Below are 20,751 nucleotides of genomic sequence, written 5' to 3'. Positions count from 1 at the left end.
TACGACACATCCCGATCCATCTCTTAATACACACTCACAAACATAAGTGACCCATCATCATTTATTATATTTGTGAGTGTGTATTAGAAGATGAATCGGGACTTGCCGCAGGTGATCCTTTCTTCTTACCGATGTATGTAAATTGCTAAGAATATAAAAGAATAAAAAGGGTTGAATTTAGAGTTCAAGAAGAGAGAGAAAGAGAAGAGAGAGAGAGGGGGCCAACCGGCGTGGAGTGGTGGCCGTAGCAGCAGTAGTGGTTGACAATTCGCTCTCGCTCAAACAAACACCCATTTCCTTCATTTTCACGTTTCTCCTCTTCCCAAACCTCCAATTCTCCTCTTCTTCTGCTGAATTTTGGACCTTTCTCCACTTCAATTCCCCTCCTGCAATTCAATTCATCCGCCACACATCTGAATTTTGACTGAGAATGGATCCCCCCGCCTCTTGGGACTCCTTGCGCAAACAGGTATCTATCTCGATTCTTTTGACTATTTTCTCTTCCTTCGTCGCAATTTCATTTGCTCGCGCGCTCCAAATCAACTAGAATCTAGATTTTAGGGCTACAATCGGCATGATCAGATTTGTGATGTTTACTTGTGGTGGTGGTTCCTACATAACCTAGTCTGCAAATATAATTCAATTACGATTAGATCACCATTTGTTATGCGGATATCATGCTTAATGACTCCTCCACTGCATTGTGAATATTGTTATCGTTTTGTGCGATTCGATTCTGGATCTGATTCTTCATATACTATTAGCTGTGTCATCAATTTCACTTTGTTTGATATATGGTTGTTTCTGTCCTGTGCTTGCATCTAAACAGGCGAGGAAACTTGAAACTCAGCTGGATGAACAGATGCACTTGTATCGCAAGTTAGTCTCTACAAAAGTTGAATCATGTAACGATAATGATTTGGAGTCTGGAATCGATCATCTCCTGAAACAGCTTCAGCAAGTTAATGTCCAAATGCAAGCGTGGGTGTCATCTGGTGGATCAGAGATCTTTTCTCATACATTGACCCGACACCAGGAAATCCTTCAGGATCTTACTCAGGTTTACAATTGTCTTGTCATTCGCTGTTTAGGAATTCGTTCTGTGTGTATGGCTTGGCTTTGAATTGTGAGGTTACTCAGATGAAGATTTTTTGCATAATTACTTGTAGAAGTAGTGACATAAGACGGTGTGGATAAATACTGTAAAAGTGTAAACCTAAAACCCCACCTGTATAATTTCTTTGATCTTGGCATTTCCGAGTTGTTCATTTGAATTTTGTATGTTTATGATTCTTTTACAGTATCGTCTTTCTTGTGTTTTTTTAGCTTCTTTCTCTTCCATATGGCTGATTAAGAATTCTATGTTGCTTAAAGTGCCTTTATTTTTGGTTCCATAGGAGTTCAAGCGACTTCATTCCAGTCATAGAGCTAAAAAAGAGCATGCATCACTTCTTGAGGATTTTAGGGAGTTTGACCGTTCAAGATTAGACCTTGAAGAAGGTGGTGGTTCTTATGATCAAGCTCTTCTCAAGGAACGTGCTTCTCTCCATAGAAATTCCAGCCAGGTAATGGGTAGCCTTGTCTATGTAGTGTTATAGGTGAAATGATGTTGGCCTCATGAGTCATGAGCTGCCACCAAAAGAACATGAAGATAATGGAAATATAATTTTCTTTGTTGCATCTGAAAAAGCTACTGGGTTTGCTTTGTGGGACACTACATGTTTGCCAGATGGCAAGTTATAGACCTTAAAAATTACTCATGCTATGTTGCTAGGCATATTGTAGGGGTAAATTGTGGAGGTCCTGTTTAAACCAAAGAATACAAAATGTGATTACACATCGTATTAGACAGCCATGGTTGCTTGCTAATGAAGAACTCTGAACGTACTGATAAAGTGAGAGAGCATTCATTATCTGATGATGTGTATATCATACAAATGCCTGCTTTGATTCACAATATTACCATGGCTGGGAATAACATATTTTTTCAGGATCACCTAATAGCGAGCTTATCTTGGTTAGCATGTGCCTTAATAACTGGATAAGTTGGCAAATTGCATTATTATGATTCCAATTAAGATATTAGATACTATATCATAATATGATGCCAAATCATGTAAAAGTTAACTGATTCTGTTTCCTATATGGATCTGTATTTGTTTTTTCTCCGAGTTAACTCTTCGTTTTCCTGTAGGTGGACTCTGTGATATCTCAAGCTCAAGAAACATTGAAGTCCCTAGTCTTCCAGCGCTCCACATTTGGGGGCATTAATTCGAAGCTTAGTAATGTGGGAAGCCGTCTTCCAACGGTAAGTAAAACTACTAAATGTGCCTATCCAGCAAAAATCACACTGCACACTTGAAATGATAAAAATCCCAGATATGCTGGACATAAAATAAAAGCGAAGCTTTCTTGATATTGTGCAGGTTAATAACATTCTCTCATCAATAAAGAAGAAAAAGTCCATGGACACCATCATACTCTCCTTAGTTGCATCTGTGTGCACGTTTTTAATTTTAATTTACTGGTGGACCAAGTAAGTGGGAGTTTTGAATCGACTCGGAGCGGTTTTTGGTTGATCTGGAGCTGGGAGTATTGTCTGTACATATCTTGTTGGCATCCTCTGGATCTATTGTTTGGTCACACACATGTGAGATTGAAATTGTAATGGTGTCCCCATCTTGATTATATTTGTTACCCTGTTAAAAACTTGGTTCATCTAAAGATTATACATTTCAAGAAAAATTTGCTCTGTTCTGTCTATGTATTATTTAATCTATAGCACAACATGATAGGATTGAGAATGAGATGATTATCTTTAGCCTTCCAAATCCTAGTCCTTGAAATCACAAATTTTGGCCGAAATTTGGTACTTTTCCTACGAATTTTGAAACTTCTTTTGTTTGGCTCGAATCGGTTCTTGTGTTCTTGTTCATTTCTGTTTTGTTCGAATCGGTTCTTGCGTTCTTGTTCATTTCTGTTTTGTTCGAATTGCGGTTGGGTATACAGTTGCTTGAAATTTTAAGTTCCCGAGCCTCGTCGTTTTTCGGCCTTTGGTCTTGTTCTTGCTCAGTTGCCGGTTACTTATTAGTTACGCCGTTGTCGGAAAAGATACAAAACTATAATTAAACTCATAATCTGTTAATTTAACACTACTGAGTAATGAGAAACGATTTGATTAATTGGTCACACGTAGTATTAATCCTACTCACTTTATTTTGTCTGTAAATCATTATTATCATTATTTTATTCTGTCTACTGAAATTTAATTTTTAAACATGCACAATTTTGTAAAATGCATAATAGTTTCTAAATTTACATTAACATAAAATAAAATTTACATAAAAATCACGTGTCGTTCAAGTAATCCTAACTAATTAGGAGTTACTCCCTCCGTCCGCCATTAGGAGTTCCATTCATGGGCGGCATAGGTTTTAAGAAATGCTAAGAAAAGTGGGTGGAAAAAAGTTAGTGGAATAGGGGTCCCACTTGTATATATTAGTTTTAAATGAAATGTGAGTGAAATGAGTTCGTGGGAGGTAGGACCCTATTACCATTTATGGTAAAAGTGAACCGGGACTCTTATTCGAGGACGGATTAAAATGAAAAAACGGGACTCCTATTCGCGGACGGAGGGAGTACTAAGGAGGGCATAATGTATTATGAGCAAATTAAATTTTAATCGAAACATTATCTTAATTCTTAAGAGTTAAATATAATGTGACAGCAAATATAAAGCACTATCACACGAGAAAGCCAGAAGTGTACTCGTTCCTATCGCCCTCCTTCCATTTTCCTCTCTCACTCTTGTTGTCGATCGATTTTGGCGGATTTCCTTTGCTCTGCTGAAAACGGTACATCTCTCTTCTCTCCAGCTCTTTCTACTCGATCTGTTATCTCTGGCCATTCTTACTGTTTGCATTTGCAAAACTGATCAGTCACATCAACTTTTCGTTATCGATTGATTGATTTCGCAATTTTTGTGATGCACAGATGGCTTCGTCTCTTCTCTCGTTCACTTCAGCTTCTCCGCTTGCTTTGCTAGATCCTCTCAAGGTAATCATACCGTTATCCACTTGTTTTATTTTCTCGAGTTTTTTCTGCTTTCTCACTCCAGTATCATTCATGTTCACATCCGTAATTCAGCGGGTCGGAGATTTTGGGGAAATTTTGAAACTCCTCAGTTTAACTCGTTATTTCCGTGATGTTAGCAGGTAAATCCAAGGGTTGGAGCTTCCAATCAGGCAACGTTTTTGGGGAAGAATTTTATCAAGACGAAGGTATATATCTCCGAGCATTTTAGCTCTCAACTCTAATTGCATGAATTGTTGAAGGAGTAGTTGCTAGCGCCAGTCCAATAACTTTATCTATTTCGTTTATCAAGGCTAATGTATACATCTCTGAGCATTTTAGCTCCATAATGCTCAACTCTAATTGTGTGAATTGTTGAAATAGTTGCTTAATTGAGTTGATTATAGAGGTATTAATAGTTCTCTCGTATTGTGTCGTCTTTCAGTCTTTCACTAGGACAAGCATGGCCGTTGCTGTTGAGGTTTCCAAGTTCAATGAAGTAACAATGGCTCCTCCCGATCCTATTCTTGGAGTTTCTGAAGCGTTCAGAGCAGATACTAATGAAATGAAGCTTAACCTGGGCGTTGGTGCCTATCGGACTGAAGATCTGCAGCCGTATGTGCTCGATGTTGTGAAGAAAGTAAGTTGCTTCATCCTTTCTTGTACGTGTTTGTACACCAACTGCTTTATTTCTGAGATACAATGATTGCATAGCATATTTGATTGTTGAGAAATTACTAATGTTATTTCTCATAAACAAATTGTAGGCAGAAAATCTTATGCTGGAAAGGGGAGAGAACAAAGAGGTACTTACATAGTAATATTTTACTCCACAAGTCTGTGACTCATCACTTATGCTTATAATATGCATCACAATGTGCAGTATCTACCAATCGAAGGTTTGGCTGCATTCAACAAGGCTACAGCTGAACTATTATTTGGAGCAGGAAGCTCTGTTCTTCAGCAACAAAGAGTAAGACATGAAGTCCTATTCTTGTGACTAAGAATTAAGTATCTTCGATTGTCCAAGTTGAAGAAATATAATCATATAATTTTCTTAAGGACCAACCATAACTGTATGGAAATTCTATTTTTTTTTGTCACAGGTTGCCACTGTCCAGGGTCTTTCGGGAACTGGCTCTCTGCGGCTTGCTGCAGTGCTCATAGAGAGATATTTTCCGGGCGCTAAAGTTCTGATATCAGCTCCAACCTGGGGTACTTATTAAAGTTCTAATGAACTTTCCTGGATAAAAGTTTTACGTCTTTCTTCTGACTTGCAATGCCTCTACAGGGAATCACAAGAACATTTTCAACGATGCTGGAGTTCCATGGTCTGAGTATCGCTATTATGATCCTAAAACTGTTGGTTTGGATTTTGATGGGATGATATCAGACATAAAGGTTGTGAAATCGTTTTGATGCCACCATCTCTTTAGAGTTATAGTACTCATTAGTCAAGATTGTGTCTTTTTACTCACTAATCAAGAGAAATAATATAGGCCAAAGTTTTATGCTATTCATACTATAACTTTTGGTACAACCTCGTGTATTTCAGGCAGCTCCAGCAGGATCCTTTGTGTTACTTCATGGCTGTGCACACAACCCAACTGGCATTGACCCCACTCCAGAGCAGTGGGAAGTAATAGCTGACGTCATTCAGGAAAAAAACCATATTCCATTCTTTGATGTTGCCTACCAGGTGCATGCTCAAATTCACGTATATGTTAGCTTCATGAATATGTGAAAATGTGTGTGTTTGTAAGCGTTCACAATGTGAATATGTCTTGTATGGTCTATAGTGATTCATTTGCGTCAAACTTAATACTGGTTGATTTCACATCTTTGACATCATTCTGTGAAAAAAAAATACGATAGTATATGTAGACTATCAATTTGAAAATAAGGGATATTCTTTTTATGGGACTATCAATTTCAATGTAGGGGTTTGCAAGTGGGAGTCTTGATGAAGATGCATCATCAGTGAGATTATTTGCCGATCGTGGAATGGAGCTTCTTGTAGCTCAGTCTTACAGTAAAAATTTGGGTCTGTATTCAGAAAGGATTGGAGCAATTAATGTTGTCTGCTCTTCATCTGAAGTAGCACAAAGGTAATAAGATGGGTATGTCTTTTGTATTGTATTGGTTCTCTCAGCATTTTTACTGATTACACTTGTATTGCATCTTTCCATATGTTCGGGAACCGCTATTGGGATGTGCGTCACATTGTAATGGTGAAATTGTTAAATAGTACTAGGCATGTATTAGATGTCATGTTTACTGCGTTTCAAAGATGTTTACGTATGCTCACAGCAGATGCAATGTACATCATCTAACAAGATAATACTGAAATTGAGTAGATCTTTAGCGGGTCAAAATTTGGTCTCTTTAGTTTCCCATGGAGGTTTTGCTTTACTGAAATTGCGCAACTGCAGGGTAAAAAGCCAGTTAAAAAGGATCGCGCGACCAATGTACTCAAACCCTCCCATACATGGAGCCAGGATTGTTGCTAATGTTGTGGGGACCCCAGATCTCTTCAACGAATGGAAAGAGGAGATGGCATTAATGGCCGGAAGGATAAAGAGTGTGCGACAGAAACTATACGATAGCATCACTTCGAAGGAAAAAACATCGAAAGACTGGTCCTTCATTCTCAAACAGATCGGCATGTTCTCATTTACAGGCTTGAACAAAGCTCAGGTACAACCTATATTTGTTTAGAATGCTCAATTCAAAGGCACATCTTGTTCTGATATTTCTACCTTTTTGTCGAACCAGAGTGAAAACATGACCAGCAAGTGGCACGTATACATGACCAAGGACGGAAGGATATCCTTAGCCGGATTGTCTGCCGCCAAGTGCGACTACCTTGCCGATGCCATTATTGATTCATACCATAATGTCAGCTGAAATAGATTATAAAGTACTGAGAGTTTTGGTCAGGCTGTTCGAGGTAACTATTTCAATAAAATTTCTCTAAACATTGTGTTTTTGTTCCTACAAGAAAGGTTTCAATATCATTTCTTGTTCTGCAATACTTGATTATGAATTTATGAGGAAGGTCTAAGTGAATAGCAATTGTGTGTCACATGTGACCATATTTATTTCACGGGTCTATATATGTGGCATACTTAATTTTACATGGCACATGAAATTGGATTTTTTTTTGTTGTTCTTGTTGCTATGATTTTGTTATCATGTGATTATCCATTTTGGATTAATTTTAACATTTTTCAATTGGATTAAGTGATTATAACTCATTATCACATGATTATCTATTAACGATTTATTTGTAAGATCCAATTTAATGAATCAAATATAATATATATTCAATTGTAAGGTATAATCGTTCAAACCAAATGGGCCCAAGACAAAGATGAAGTCATGAAACTAAATAACTACCGATGAAAAAAGTAAATCAAGACAAAACATATTTCAAGATTCTGAAATCAAGGGAGAAAACATGTAAAAAAGTTATAGAATATTTTATTTAGAAAAATGGAAGGAATAAGTAAAAGGAAAATGCGTATACGTCATAATATAGAAGAAAGAATGTATAATTGGCTTGAGATTGCGTGCAACAAATCTTGTATCTATAGTATGCATTAAATTAATAATGAATTATATTTATATCAAGTGAATATATAAAAATATTTAAATTGAGTGTAATAATAATTTATTTTGGAAATAAAAATCCCTCGACAAAAAGTTGGTGAGATTTTAGTCTCTAAATAAATCCTCATTTGTCATTTTCTTTTGCACCCATGCATGAATGCATAAATACTTGCACAAATACTAGGTTTTGAATCATCTTCTACAACCAAACCAAACCTTAAAAATAAACACTTTTATGACAGACACAGATTTTAATATATAATTGGTAAAGTAAGAGAAAAATAAAATAATTAAGGCCACCTTATTAGAGAGAAAAAAGTTACCATAAATAGGTGAGCTATTTTTATGGGACAGAAGAAGTATATAATATGCTTGAGATTGCGGAATCCACTAAGGTTTATATTTATGGGACGGAGAAAGTGTATATAATAGGTTTGAGATTGCAGAGTCAACGAAGATCTATTTCTATAGAACAGAGAGAGTATATATTAGGCTTGAGATTTAGAATAATTTTTTTTGACACCGAGATTATAGAAAATTTATTTCTATGGGACGGAGAAAGTATATATCAAGCTTGAGATTGCAAATCCACCGGGTAGTGCAGGCGTGCAGCAAATCATGTGTCTAGATATGTTTTAATAATCAATTACATATAAAAATATATTAAATGTGCTTGACAATCATTTATGTTTAAGGATCCCATGGAATATCCTTTGTCACGAGAAGGTAATAAAAATCCCACTCCTCTTTGAGATTATTTTTTTTGTAATAAAATGAGAAACAAACTTAACGAATATAAGAAACACGTAATCTTCGCTGAGATTCTAGTCTGTAATTAACTCCTCATTTCCATGTTTTGCACCTTGCATGGAAAGTATAAATACAAGGACGGACTTAGGTTTTGAATCATCTTCTTCAACCGAACCAAACCCTAACATTGAAACTCTCTGTCGTTTTCGAATATAGAATGAATTCTTCCACCAAAATGAATGCTTTCAGCCCTCGGATTTTGATGTTCCCATGGCTAGGGTATGGCCACATCACACCATACCTTGAGCTTGCCAAAAGACTCACCACTAAAGGCTTCTTCATCTACTTGTGCTCCACTCAAACCACTCTCAATTCCATCCAAAACAAAATCCCTCAAAACTTGTCAAACTCCATTGAATTAGTCCCCCTTGCATTGGAGGTTTCACAAGATGATCTCCCTGAGAAGTACCACACCACCAATGGCCTCCCTCCCCACCTCATGCTCAAGCTCAAGGAGGCCTTTGACAACTCCAAACATAACTTCTCTTCCATCTTGGAGAAGCACAGGCCCGACCTCCTCGTCTTCGACTTCCTCCAGCCGTGGGCCCCACCGCTGGCCGAGGCCTTGGGCATCCCTTCCGTCATATTCATCACCAGCAGCTCTGTCATGACCAGTTTCATGTTCCATCATTTCAACAATCCGGAGGCTGAGTTCCCTTACGAGAACATCAGGTTCCGTGAGTACGAGTCTCGTTTCATGGACGAGCTGCTGGCCAACGCTGGGGACGATGAAGAGAGGGAGAAGGGCTCTGCGGGAGTCAACATGTCTCGCGAGGTCGTCCTCATCAAGGGGTCTGGAGAGATCGAAGGGAGATACATCGAGTATGTTTCTCGTTTGACCGGGAAGAGGTTTGTCCCAGTTGGCCCTCTTGTTCAGGAGCCGGATGAGAAGTCCTCGTCATCAGAGTTGTTGTCTTGGTTGGATCAGAAGGAGGCGAGATCGACTGTTTTCGTCTCGTTTGGGAGCGAGTACTTCCTTAGCAAGGAGGACATGGATGGGATTGCTCATGGTTTGCTACAATCCAAAGCTAACTTCATTTGGGTTGTGAGGTTTCCGGAAACCGAGGTGGTTCTCGAAGAGAAGCTTCCGGAAGGATTTCTTGACAAGGTTGGGGAAAGGGGGAAGATTGTGCAAGGCTGGGCCCCACAGACAAGGATCCTAGTGCATCCGAATGTGGGAGGCTTTGTGAGCCACTGCGGTTGGAACTCTGTGATGGAGAGCTTCAAGTTTGGGGTTCCTATCGTCGCGGTGCCAATGCATCTGGACCAGCCCATCAACGCTAGGCTGGTCGAAGAGGTTGGTGCGGGGGAGGAGGTGCTGAGGGACAGAGACGGGAGGCTGAATGCTGAGACAGTTGCTGCGGTGATCAATCGTGTCGTGGTGGAAGATGGTGTGAGGGCGAAGGTGGATGAGGTTAAGGCGAGGCTCGCGTTGAAGGGCGATGGGGAGATCGATGAAGTTGCTCGAGAACTCATGAGCATTTGCAGCAAGAGTTTGATCAACTAACATACTTTTATGTTTGAGTTTTTAGTATAGCATGATAGTAGCTTATATTTTTGCTTAATTGTGTTGCTCTGTCTCTTTTTAATGCAGAGCAACACTGACTCTTGTTAGGATGATTTTTGCTAGTAATATTGTTAGGCTGTGATTATTTGGGTATACCCCACTTATGGGGCCCCATCTTCAAGTCACTTTTGGGGTTGAACTTATTTGAAACTTTTGATTTCAGTTATATTTGAATATGGCCATAACTAGTAGTAATATGGTCATAATTAGTTTGTCTCTTGTTAGGATGTTTTTTGCAGTAATAGCTATTTCATGTTCTAGTTCTATTGTTGAGTTTAAGTCACTTTTGGGCTTGAACTATAATTGAAACTTTTGATTTTAGTTATATTTTGATTTTGGTCCTAACTAGTAGTAGTAAAAAATTTACATTTTGAATCTTGATGACAGACTTTATGAGGTTGTTTTTAGAGGAAATTGATCAATACAAAAATGCATCTCAATACAAAATTCAGACCAAATCCTGACCATGAGAATTTTCAATTTAATGGTCAATAATTAAAGAAAAACACAGTGGGTCATTATAAAGCAGTTTTAAGTCATATTATAAAATTTGGGTTTGAGGTCATGTTAAGATTATTTTATGTCATGCTTATTATAATGACATAAAAATAAGATTACGATGACCTAAAATGACATATGTATGTTTGGTTCTATATTTTTGTATTAAGAATGAGTTTTACATAGATCAAAGTTTTTATATTTACATTGATAAGAAAAGACCAAAACAATACCACAACTTTTTCTTTTGTAATTTGGTTTGGAGCAAACAAAACAAGAATAAATTGAGCAAGTATTAATTACGTTCTAATTATTTTATTTTCATTTCTCTAACCTACAAGTTGTCCCCTCCCTCCATGTAGACATTTTTCGTGATTTTATAGATAATAATATTTTATCAATATAGAATCCATATAACATTAAAGATAGTACTACCATTTACTAGATAAAGGTATATTGACACATATTAAAGCAAACCCTACGTTCGCTGCAAAATCAAAACAAATCAATAATTTAATTATTTCCAAATAGATTTTAACGTCGGTATACAAAATTAGAATTTAACAAGTTACAAGCAAATAAGTGAATAACCACCCTTTAAATAATCACACTGAACACATATATCTCCAGAAAACCTTAAAGCATCAAATATTGAACTTTTACGTTACACGAACTGGTCGAACTAATCTCGATTACCATAAATAATGTACGACCGAAAATAACCAACACCGAAATATAATGGCAAATGTTCTAGATTTAGAAAAAAAAAACACAACACCAGAAGTAACTACCTCCAACATAAACACTACCAACTACAATGATGGCAAATGCTAAAGCTATGGCAGTTGACAATATCAAAGTCTAACTTAGCCTACAATGGTAGGAAAGTCTACAGAGTAACTTGATATGTGAAAATAGACAACTCACCCCAGAGGTGAACCGCGCCAAGATATAATTTACTTCTTTCGCTTCTTTCCAACCTTAGTCTCACCTTCTCGTGATTTGGCAGAATCTGTGGCTTTCCCTTTGGCTGCTGTTTCTGTTGATTTTGCAGTATCAGGTGTTTTCTCCTTCTTCTGATCAGCTTCTTTCACCTTCGATGTGCTAGATTTCGTTGATTTTGCAGAAACAAGGGTCTTGCCACCAGGTGTGGTTTTGCCCTTTGACTTTGGAGTTCGTGGGGTGTCTTGTTTCGTCTGACTAGAGTTTTTGCCGACATCCTCCTCTTTGGATTTCCCAGATGCTTTGGCAGAATCAACTTGAGCTTTGCCCCCAGGTTTCTGAGATTGATCTTCTTTGGATTTCCCAGATGCTTTGGCAGAATCAACTTGAACTTTGCCCCCAGATTTCTGATATTGATCTTTAGATCTATTATCCGCAGTTTTTTTACTGGCCTTCTGGGAGTTTCCTTTGGACCCTGACTCTGCTTTTCCATCATCCTTAGAGATGCTGCTAGTTTTTGTTGGAGTATCTTTTTGTTTGCTGGAAAAGAAATAAACGGTCTTTTGTTACTCTAAGAATAATCGTTGTGATTGCTTCATGAGGAGATTGAGAGCAAGGGAAACTGACCTTTTAGCTGAACCCTCCACCTTTTGGCGTTTGCTTGTTGTTTCAGAACTCATGTTACCCTTCCTCTTTACTAGTCTGGTGGGAAAGAAAGAATACTTTCAGTAAAACCGGTAACTAAAGTAGCGCATACAGTTTTACAGGCAATCAAATCTGAATCTCACCCCCGGTTCTCAAACCATGCCCAATATAGAAAGCTATAAATTTGAGATGACAGGTGTGATCACTGAATATACTCAATCAAGGTTAAAGCATTTGTGAGGATAGAAACTTACACATCAGAGGAAGTATCACGACTTGATTGTTCAACATCCTGGCCCTGTTTACAGAAAATGTGAAGACTAAGCCGAGGAAGTAGAGACTATAGAATGCAACTATGAATAAAATTAGGAAGTTACTATCTGGTCAAGAAAATTGGAAGTCACTTACCCCATTTGAAACCACATCATCAAGAAAATCCCACTGCTCTTTTTTGAGGTTCAATATCTCTTCATCGCCATCATTATACAAAACCTACTTGGGATGGAAGCGTGAAGCCAGGTTAGGGTTTATAAATCAAAACGACAAAGACAAAATGTAACATCTAACTCTTGCACTGACCCTATGCTTTTTCTTGGCAGAATCAAATGAAGCAATCACACCCTCATAATACCTGGCGATAAGGAGCAAAAAATCAAAAGATGTTCTTATTGTGCTATCAATCACATTTAAGCCCTATAAGAAATATACGAGAATCACTTACTCATTATCTTTTGGCCAAAACACTCTAACCTTTGAACCAACCAAATTCTCCCCGTGCTCTAGGTCAGATGCCTGGACAAGCAATAATTAACCAGAATTAGTACAAGGTTCTGAGTTGCATTCAGAAGCAACATTTTAGGATGCAGATGTATGTTGGTGAGAGTAACTGCAAAACATTAGTAGCATTAAAAGTTGAACAGCACCAAAAGTATATAATTTCATACTTTCTCTTTGCCAGGAGTATTTTTTCTCTTGGTGCTTGTTCTTGGAGTTTCTTCCTGAACTGCTTCATGTTTTGTGGGTTTTGATTGGGATTTCCGCGGAGTGACTGTGTCCTACAATAAGAAACACGAGATAGATGAGAGAATATTTGATCAGAGTAAGTAGAAACTAATAAAAAATTCTGGAGGACCCCAACTTACTTTCCCCTGGTTCTTTCTTGCTGAAGGTTTTGGGGTCTCTTTTTCAGAGGTAGGTTTGCCACGCCCACTCTTTTTTACATCTTCCTTCTTCAATGCCGATCCAGACTCTTTCTTATTACTAGCATCCTTCGGCTTTTCGGCCTGGTCCAGCGTTCTTGCCTCTGAATCACTTGCATTGTTCTTTGATGCCACTTCTTCAGTCAATGCTTTATCCTTGTCAGACGAGTCATCAGTTTGCTTTTTTCCTGAGCGCTGCTGCTTCTTCAATGCTGACCCATACCCTTTCTTATTACTAGCACCCTTAGGCTTTTCTGCCTGGTCTAGTGTTCTTGCTTCTGAATCACTTGCACAGCCATCATCGTTTTTTGATGCAACTTCTTCAGTCAATGCTTTATCCTTGTCAGACAAGTCATCCGTTCGCTTTTTTCTTGAGCGCTGCTGCTTCTTCAATGCTGATCCATGCTCTTTCTTGTTACTAGCATCCTTCGGCTCTTCTGCCTGGTCCAGTGTTCTTGCTTCTGAATCACTTGCACAGCCATCATTGTTCTTTGATGCAGCTTCTTCAGTCAATGCTTTATCCTTGTCAGACGAGTCATCGGTTCGCTTTTTTCCTGAGCGCCGCTGCTTCTTTACTTCTAAATTGGACTCTTCTTCAGATGCTTTCTTAGGAGCAGTATCAACGAATACCATCTCTTCATCAACAAACTTTTCTTCCTTTGTTTCCTTAACCTCTGTTTCAGATAGGTTCTCATCAGGGCGGCTGCCACTTTGTGCTGGAGATGCTTCAGTGACTGCCTCAACAGGTTTAGACACTTCAGAGTTAGCCTCAACTGGCTTAGATGCTTCAGTGACAGCCTCAACACTTCTGTCCTCTCCTTTGTCCAGAGATTCGGCAGCTTCAACAGGTACAACTTCAATTGGAGAAGTATGTACATCTTTATCTGGACTATCATGGTTTTCTGCCTCAGTCTGCACCTTTTCAACGTAAGCTTCTGCTTCCAACTTCTCAGGTTCCTGTGCATCGTGATCATCAGCTTCATCTTTCAACGTTGACTTTGCATCAAGTTGGCCTTCAGAATCAACCTTGTTTGAAGAATTTTCCTCGGTAGTAATTTTATTGGTCCCAGTCTCATTGATACCATTACTCACAACTGACTTTGGTGATCTGATAGCAGTGGAGTCTTTTTCCTGATAGATGGTCCCTTCCCTATCATCCTGAGCAACCTGCTGACAACAGTGGCGTATTGCAATTATGTACTGAACAGCAAAAAACTCCAATGTTTATAAAGCAAATAAACCGGAGTTAAAACTGGCATGGATTTAGTAACATGAACTGTGGAAGATTGTTAAAAGTTCAATTGCTCGAATTGAGATAACCTTTTTAATCCAACTAATTTCTATTGTTTCAATCAGAACATAAATGAGGTTGAATGAAATTTAAAAAGTATGAGATAATAGCAATGAAACCATGGATTAAATGCTCAAGCATAGAACAAAACCACAACAAGATAATATAACGATCCATGGAAAAAAATTACTTGAGCATGGAGAACATTGCAGTAAAGAAATTCAGAGTTTTGATATTGCAACTAGTCCTCATATTGTCGTGTTTTTGAGGGAAGGGGGGTGGCTCTAAGGGTAACCCGTGCATAAAGAAAAGCTTTAGTTATTATATTAACTAAATGAGTAAACCTCTAATCCATTACATAAAGATACATACCGGAGTTCCTGGATCCTGAGCTGGAGAAGCACTGGTAGACTTTTCCTCAACCACCTAAAACAGAGAGTATCATAGAGCATCAATAATTACAAGGGTCGGCAGATAAAAAAACTCAACAAAAAGCCACAGGTTTTCTACTTTTAGAGGAAAAAAGTCAGACACACTGCTACACAAACTTCAAAACATCATGTGTACCAATAGAGCCACACAATGGACCAAAACCATAGGATGAAATGAAGCATAAGCACCATAATTAATTAAATCAAAAGAGGACCCAGGTAGACATCACATTTTTTGCAAAATAGATCAACAATAATATTATTAATGCAGCTTAAATCCACAACTAAAGAAGCACAAGGCCAACAGCAGTAATAAATTAACAATATAGTGGCTACACAAACTATATCAATAAACAAATTGAATCATACCGGCTGGTCTTTTGTGACGCTCTCATTACCATGCCCAACAATATCAGTGTTCTCTCTGCACACAGAGGCTACAACTTCACTATATTCATTGAATGAAGTTCCTAAAGATTTTACTGCTTGTTGTAAATAAGGTCTAAGCTTGTCAGCTGAATTTTGAATCACTCTCTCAGCCAAGTTCTTAGCAATTGATGAAGCATCCTGTCAATGTATTTCTGTCAGTACCTCATGGAACATGGGATAGAAAGTTGGTGATAATGCCCCAGAAACTGACCTTATTGTTTCTTTTCAAGGTAGCCAAAATTGGAGCAAGTAGATCTGTGGAGATATCTTCACTTTCTTCTATGACAAGAGTCATAATAGTCGCCATGTTTGCATTAATGCTTACAGAATGATAACTTCTGTGAAGCAGAAAAATAGCAGGACATAAGCACTTCAAGCAGGAATGAGTTCCCATCTCAAATATAAATCATTAGAAACTAGAAACCTGGAAACCGAAAACTTATATGCATAACTTAAGAAATCACCTATCATTTTGCTTTCTAAAACTTATATGCATTTAATCACCTAACATTTTGCATTCTAAAACTTATATTGAATTAGACTGCATAAAAACTAACATAGTGCAATCCAGATCTATCACTTGCCTTGTCCCACAGGAGAATGAAGTGAAAGAGAAGAGTAAAAGAGGTGATGGTAGTAGTTGTTCAGCACACACAGAAATTACCTAATAGCTTTCAGGAAGTGTTCAAACATGTCAACAATCATCTGATCACATTCTAAATCCAGCATTATGACGCAGGACCTTACTTTGGCCACGGTTTCTAGTATAGTGGCCCTCTTTTCATATGATCTGCTGGAAATGTTTGCCAAGCCCTCAAAGGATGAAACAATCAATCGAAAGACATCCTGAAACCAAATCAAGTGTCACCACCAAAACCAAGACAGATGGAGAGTGTGAGTGTGTGTGGTGTGGGTGGGAGAAAGATAGAGAGAGTATAGAAGATATCAACCTTCATTTTCTCATCGTTATATGGAGCATCCGGAGCAGTGATCCTGGTTATCTCACTGATGCACGAAGCTACACCTACTTTTACGTCAGTATCGGGATGCTCTAAGAGTGACTTAGTGACAAGCACCTTTGTGAGTGGAGTAAGAATAGCTTGCATAGTTTTCGGAGGAGACTGCTCCACTTTTGATAGAAGTTGCTCGACTTCCTTAAATCATATAATAAAATCAAGATTTAAAAGGGAGTAGGAGAAACTTTAATGAGTTCACATTCATTTCTTTCTCTATATGAATATATAAGAAAAAGTAAACCACATGAAATTATGCATTTGAATAAAAAAGACTGGAATTCTTCAAAATATAAAAAATGAATCGCAAGACTGAAATTCTTCAAAATATTTGGAAAGTCGAATAGAAGGCCATATATTTTGTTAACACTCATATTCGAACATGTTCTCTACAGCTCGTGGCCTCAATCACCGATAGAAAGAAGTGATAAAAGAATCTTTATAGTTTCAGCATATAAGTTGATCTATGGCATACAAAGTAGAGGTAAACACCAGAATATTAGAGAACCAAGCGGCAGTTTCAAACAAAAATGCAAAACATGAAAAAACCGAGTATGTAGAGAGACGTTTTTTGCATGTTAGCAGCATTAGCAAGGAGAACAAAGGTAAGGTCAGTATTGATAACCAAATCGACAATCTCAAGAGTAAAAAAAGCCGATAAATTTTGATACTGAACTATGGTAAAGTAACTACTAGCATATACGCAGCTTAAATAATCAAGATCCATCAAAATTCTCTTTTTCTCATAGAATCATACGTATAACCTCATTCAATCATTAGGTTAAGCTTATATATATTAACACACATATGAGTTATGACACACACACACACACACACACGTAGAGAGAGAGAGAATTTCGAGAGAATCAACAGAATAACATACAGAAATTACAAAATAACTGGCAGAAACGCGCAGAGCAGTGAATGAAAGCAGTGATTGCAATAATTAGTGTAACTAGTAAGCATACAGCAAATTAAACACCGAAATAAATGCAACGCAATCAGCAAGGGAGCTTACATCGAGGAGAGCGAGGAGTTCATCGAGCACCGCAGGAGGCTGAGCAAGACTCTTCCCAGCTGAGGCAAGCCGCTCTTCCAGCTCCTCGTCGGTAAGCGAAGGCATCCTCACTCTGTCAACAGATCAAAAGCAAAAACAAAGCTGAAATCAAAAGGCATGAACAAATGCCCAGGATATGAAACCCTAGGCCCGGGAACACGAAGGATTTGGCTTGAATGCTACTCTCCCGTTGTGAATTTTGAAATTGCAATTCTAGCAAACCCTAAAATGGAATTGGGATTGAAAAATGGAAAGTAGAGCAGAATTCAGAGAGAGAGAGAGAAATTACCGCTTGTTGTAGAGAGAGAGCGAATGCAGAGTGATATTTATATTGAAAATTTGGTGTGTGCATAGTTGACGAAATGAAATGTTGCTATAGCATTGTTTTTTATTGAATTTTTTAGTTGAGAAACATTTGTATTTTAGTGTATAAAGTAAGATGGTGAGGAAAAGAATGGCAAATTGAATTAAATGGGATGAGATTTTTTTTAATTCAATGGCAATTTGAAATAAAAGGGTTGAGATTTTGTTATTTTGAAAATTCAATCATTTGCAGAAAGTTGAACTTTGGATGAAATTGGCTATATGTTTTTGGAAAGATAAATGTTAAAGTATTACGGGTTGTACGGATTAATCGAGTATGTGTCGGTTTTATAATTTATGATCAGAGTAGCGACAATTATGAGCGCGGATGATATAAATGAACTAAGATAGAAGTTCGTTGAATGCTTTTTGGAGAAATAAATGTTGAGGATTTTACGGGGCGAACGGACAATTTTAGTATGTGTCGGTTTTTGTAATTTACGATCGCGTGTCGTATACGGCTAGTATTAATTATGAGGAAAGATGTTATAAGTGAACTTTGACTGAAGTTCGTTAAATGTTTTTTGGAGAGATCGAATATTCGACTTCTTGTCGTTTTCTATAACTTACGGGAATATATGCAAGTTGCAATAATTACGAATGTTTAGATGGTTCGGACGCGTGTCGGTTTGTATAAATGAACTTTGATTGAAGTTCGTTACATGTTTTCCGGATGGATAAATGTTAAGCACTACCATCAGACGACAAGTTGATTATTCCAATGTGTTATAACTTACGATCATGTATATGGGTAGTATTAATTATGAGTGAAGATAGTTTAGGGTTCGGACGCATGTCAATTTTCGTAAGTTATGATTGGCGCGTGTCAAATTCTATTAACAGTAGCAGTACTAATTATGAGTGAAGATGATTCCGATGCATGTCAGTTTCTGTAACATATACTGATACAGTGTAATAACCTCGAGTGAATAGATTTTTTTTTAAATTGTGACAAATAATTACAGGAGGACTAGAAGTTTTTTTTTTAACTTTTATTCATACTTTCCGTCTCTCTAATTCTATGCATAATCCTTTATTATGTATGGATATTAGTGAATTAAGTCTGGATAAATGAACTATAGAGTATGGGTTATGTTATGTTATTTAAGTCATTCTTTTTAAACTAAAAATATAGTAACATCTTATCTCTATTAAGTATTTTATTCTTTTTAAACTAAAAATTTAGTAACATCTTATCTCTATTAAGTATTTTATTTCTTTTAAACTAAAAATTTAGTAACATCTTATCTCTATTAAGTATTTTATTCTTTTTAAACTAAAAATTTAGTAACATCTTATCTCTATTAGTATTTTATTCTTTACTTCTTATCTCTATTAGTATTTTCTTTTTCTCTACTTTTTATCTCTATTAGTATTTTATTCTTTAATTATTTTTCACTTCACTACTAAAATACCATATTTTTTTTTAATTCGTAACCAAAAGAAACAAATCAAATAAGATGAGATTGATGGAGTTAATGGATAATTGATATATTTTTTTCATTCTTCTAGTATCTGCATTTCATAACGTGGGTAAAATATATTATAGTCCTTATATATTATTACTCCTACTATTTTTTGATAGATCCTTTTACTTTTATACTTGATGTGTCCAAATTAATAGTTAATGGACTTAATCCACTTTTTTTAACCCATCTATTATTATTTGTTAAAAAATATATGTTTTTATTCTAACTAGAAAATTCATAAATTTTGCAAACACTTTTTTTTCACAAGAATCTTTCACAAACTATTCTAGTAGTACATCTTTAATTCATCCTCTCACATTTCAACGTCACACGGAAAAATCTCTTCTACAATAGTTCAAATACCTAAATTAATTAGTTTTAATTAATTTAGTTAATTGAAGGTTTAATATACTCCTTTAATAAAGGGATGGCTTGCCACCGATTAACAAAAAGATTAAATAATTTGTCAAAAATATGTTTTTATAAGTAAATAGTGAAATAAAATGATTATCATACCAAAATTGGTGAAATGATTTTAGATTGTATTTGCAAAATAATTATCATACCAAAATAACGAAGGATTCTATTTGAATATTGGGACAGCTTTTATACCGTTGTGAATTTTGAAATTGCAATTCTGGTGGGATTCACCTAATTAACTTTTGTATTTTGCGAGTAATATAGGTGAGTAATATGTATACAAGTCCAAAAAATAACGATTTTATTTATGAAAAGTGGACTTTCAAGTTAGTTACATTTTTAGGTGAGAAGTAATTAATTAGATCTGTTATTACAGGTGAGAATACTTTGTATATTTTTACTATTTTAGTCCAAAAATAACGTTTGAAGATGCTCAGGAGATGAATGTCAAATTGGAAAAAATGGGATGAGATTTTTTTTTATTTTGAAAAATCCTTAGATGAATGGCAAATTGGAATAAATGGGATGAGATTGTTTATTTTGGAAAATCTTTAGATGAATGGCAAATTGGAATAAATGGGATGAGATTGTTTATTTTGAAAAATCATTAGATAAATGGCAAATTGGAATAAATGGGATGAGATTATTTATTTTGAAAATTCCTTAGATGAATAGCAATTTAAAATAAATGGGTTGAAATTGTTTTATTTTAAACATTAAAAAAGTGGACTTTCGAATAAGTTACTTATATGTTGTTTGGAGAGATAAATGATAGTAGTACGGATCGAATGTGTTTTCCGAATACGTGTCAGTTTTATAACTTAGGATCATATATACGAGTGATAATAAATATGAGTAAAGATGCTATTAATGAACCCTGATAAAGTTAGTTAAATATTTTTTGGAGAGGTATATGTTGAGCAGAGAGAGCAGA

At 36.6% G+C, this 20,751-nt stretch overlaps 3 protein-coding genes and 1 pseudogene across 4 annotated transcripts; 3 read left to right on the top strand and 1 right to left on the bottom strand.

The window, feature by feature from the left end:
- The first annotated feature begins 175 nt into the window (after positions 1 to 175).
- On the top strand, positions 176 to 2,745 carry GOS11 (golgi snare 11). The gene is made up of 5 exons (XM_048111164.2): positions 176 to 469; positions 830 to 1,060; positions 1,398 to 1,565; positions 2,195 to 2,308; positions 2,427 to 2,745. The coding sequence occupies exons 1-5, from the start codon at positions 431 to 433 to the stop codon at positions 2,538 to 2,540; spliced, it is 666 nt and encodes a 221-aa protein (XP_047967121.1). The 5' UTR covers positions 176 to 430; the 3' UTR covers positions 2,541 to 2,745.
- A 965-nt stretch (positions 2,746 to 3,710) lies between these two features.
- Positions 3,711 to 7,146, top strand: ASP5 (aspartate aminotransferase 5). The gene is made up of 12 exons (XM_048117353.2): positions 3,711 to 3,854; positions 3,994 to 4,056; positions 4,215 to 4,280; positions 4,517 to 4,711; positions 4,839 to 4,877; positions 4,955 to 5,044; positions 5,178 to 5,286; positions 5,363 to 5,472; positions 5,627 to 5,770; positions 6,013 to 6,179; positions 6,504 to 6,768; positions 6,847 to 7,146. The coding sequence occupies exons 2-12, from the start codon at positions 3,994 to 3,996 to the stop codon at positions 6,976 to 6,978; spliced, it is 1,380 nt and encodes a 459-aa protein (XP_047973310.2). The 5' UTR covers positions 3,711 to 3,854; the 3' UTR covers positions 6,979 to 7,146.
- A 1,517-nt stretch (positions 7,147 to 8,663) lies between these two features.
- On the top strand, positions 8,664 to 10,000 carry LOC125214678 (beta-D-glucosyl crocetin beta-1,6-glucosyltransferase pseudogene; annotated as a pseudogene).
- A 1,232-nt stretch (positions 10,001 to 11,232) lies between these two features.
- On the bottom strand, positions 11,233 to 17,957 carry LOC125212162 (uncharacterized). 2 transcript variants are annotated; one of them, XM_048112250.2, is made up of 15 exons: positions 17,855 to 17,957; positions 17,527 to 17,638; positions 16,446 to 16,649; positions 16,160 to 16,341; positions 15,707 to 15,833; positions 15,436 to 15,633; positions 15,008 to 15,061; positions 13,288 to 14,514; positions 13,090 to 13,200; positions 12,867 to 12,937; positions 12,725 to 12,776; positions 12,554 to 12,637; positions 12,400 to 12,443; positions 12,128 to 12,202; positions 11,233 to 12,040 (listed from the first exon to the last, which is right to left on the bottom strand). In XM_048112250.2, exons 2-15 carry the CDS (start codon positions 17,629 to 17,631, stop codon positions 11,515 to 11,517), a joined length of 3,060 nt encoding a protein of 1,019 aa, XP_047968207.2. In that variant the 5' UTR covers positions 17,632 to 17,638; positions 17,855 to 17,957; the 3' UTR covers positions 11,233 to 11,514. The 2 variants fall into 2 exon arrangements, with proteins under 2 accessions (XP_047968207.2, XP_047968208.2); XM_048112251.2 differs by having other exon boundaries at positions 13,288 to 14,511; positions 17,855 to 17,956.
- Positions 17,958 to 20,751: the final 2,794 nt, after the last annotated feature.

Source organism: Salvia hispanica, chromosome 3 (genome assembly GCF_029641045.1).
Source record: "Salvia hispanica isolate PSC_SH4W2 chromosome 3, Shi_PSC_v1, whole genome shotgun sequence".
Taxonomy (NCBI): domain Eukaryota; kingdom Viridiplantae; phylum Streptophyta; class Magnoliopsida; order Lamiales; family Lamiaceae; genus Salvia; species Salvia hispanica.
This window is presented reverse-complemented; position numbering and strand designations above follow the sequence as displayed.

Bases quoted from the DNA above. Each gene is read 5' to 3' on its own strand.
- GOS11 (XM_048111164.2), top strand. From the start codon at position 431: ATGGATCCCCCCGCCTCTTGGGACTCCTTGCGCAAACAG. The intron at 1,061-1,397 runs GTTTACAATTGT...TTGGTTCCATAG, and splicing joins TCCTTCAGGATCTTACTCAG to GAGTTCAAGCGACTTCATTC. The intron at 2,309-2,426 runs GTAAGTAAAACT...GATATTGTGCAG, and splicing joins TGGGAAGCCGTCTTCCAACG to GTTAATAACATTCTCTCATC.
- ASP5 (XM_048117353.2), top strand. From the start codon at position 3,994: ATGGCTTCGTCTCTTCTCTCGTTCACTTCAGCTTCTCCGCTTGCTTTG. The intron at 4,878-4,954 runs GTACTTACATAG...CACAATGTGCAG, and splicing joins AAAGGGGAGAGAACAAAGAG to TATCTACCAATCGAAGGTTT. The intron at 5,771-6,012 runs GTGCATGCTCAA...ATTTCAATGTAG, and splicing joins TCTTTGATGTTGCCTACCAG to GGGTTTGCAAGTGGGAGTCT.
- LOC125212162 (XM_048112250.2), bottom strand. From the start codon at position 17,631: ATGCCTTCGCTTACCGACGAGGAGCTGGAAGAGCGGCTTGCCTCAGCT. The intron at 14,515-15,007 runs GTATGTATCTTT...CACTGTTGTCAG, and splicing joins CTCAGGATCCAGGAACTCCG to CAGGTTGCTCAGGATGATAG. The intron at 12,638-12,724 runs GTCAGTGCAAGA...CATCCCAAGTAG, and splicing joins CTGCCAAGAAAAAGCATAGG to GTTTTGTATAATGATGGCGA.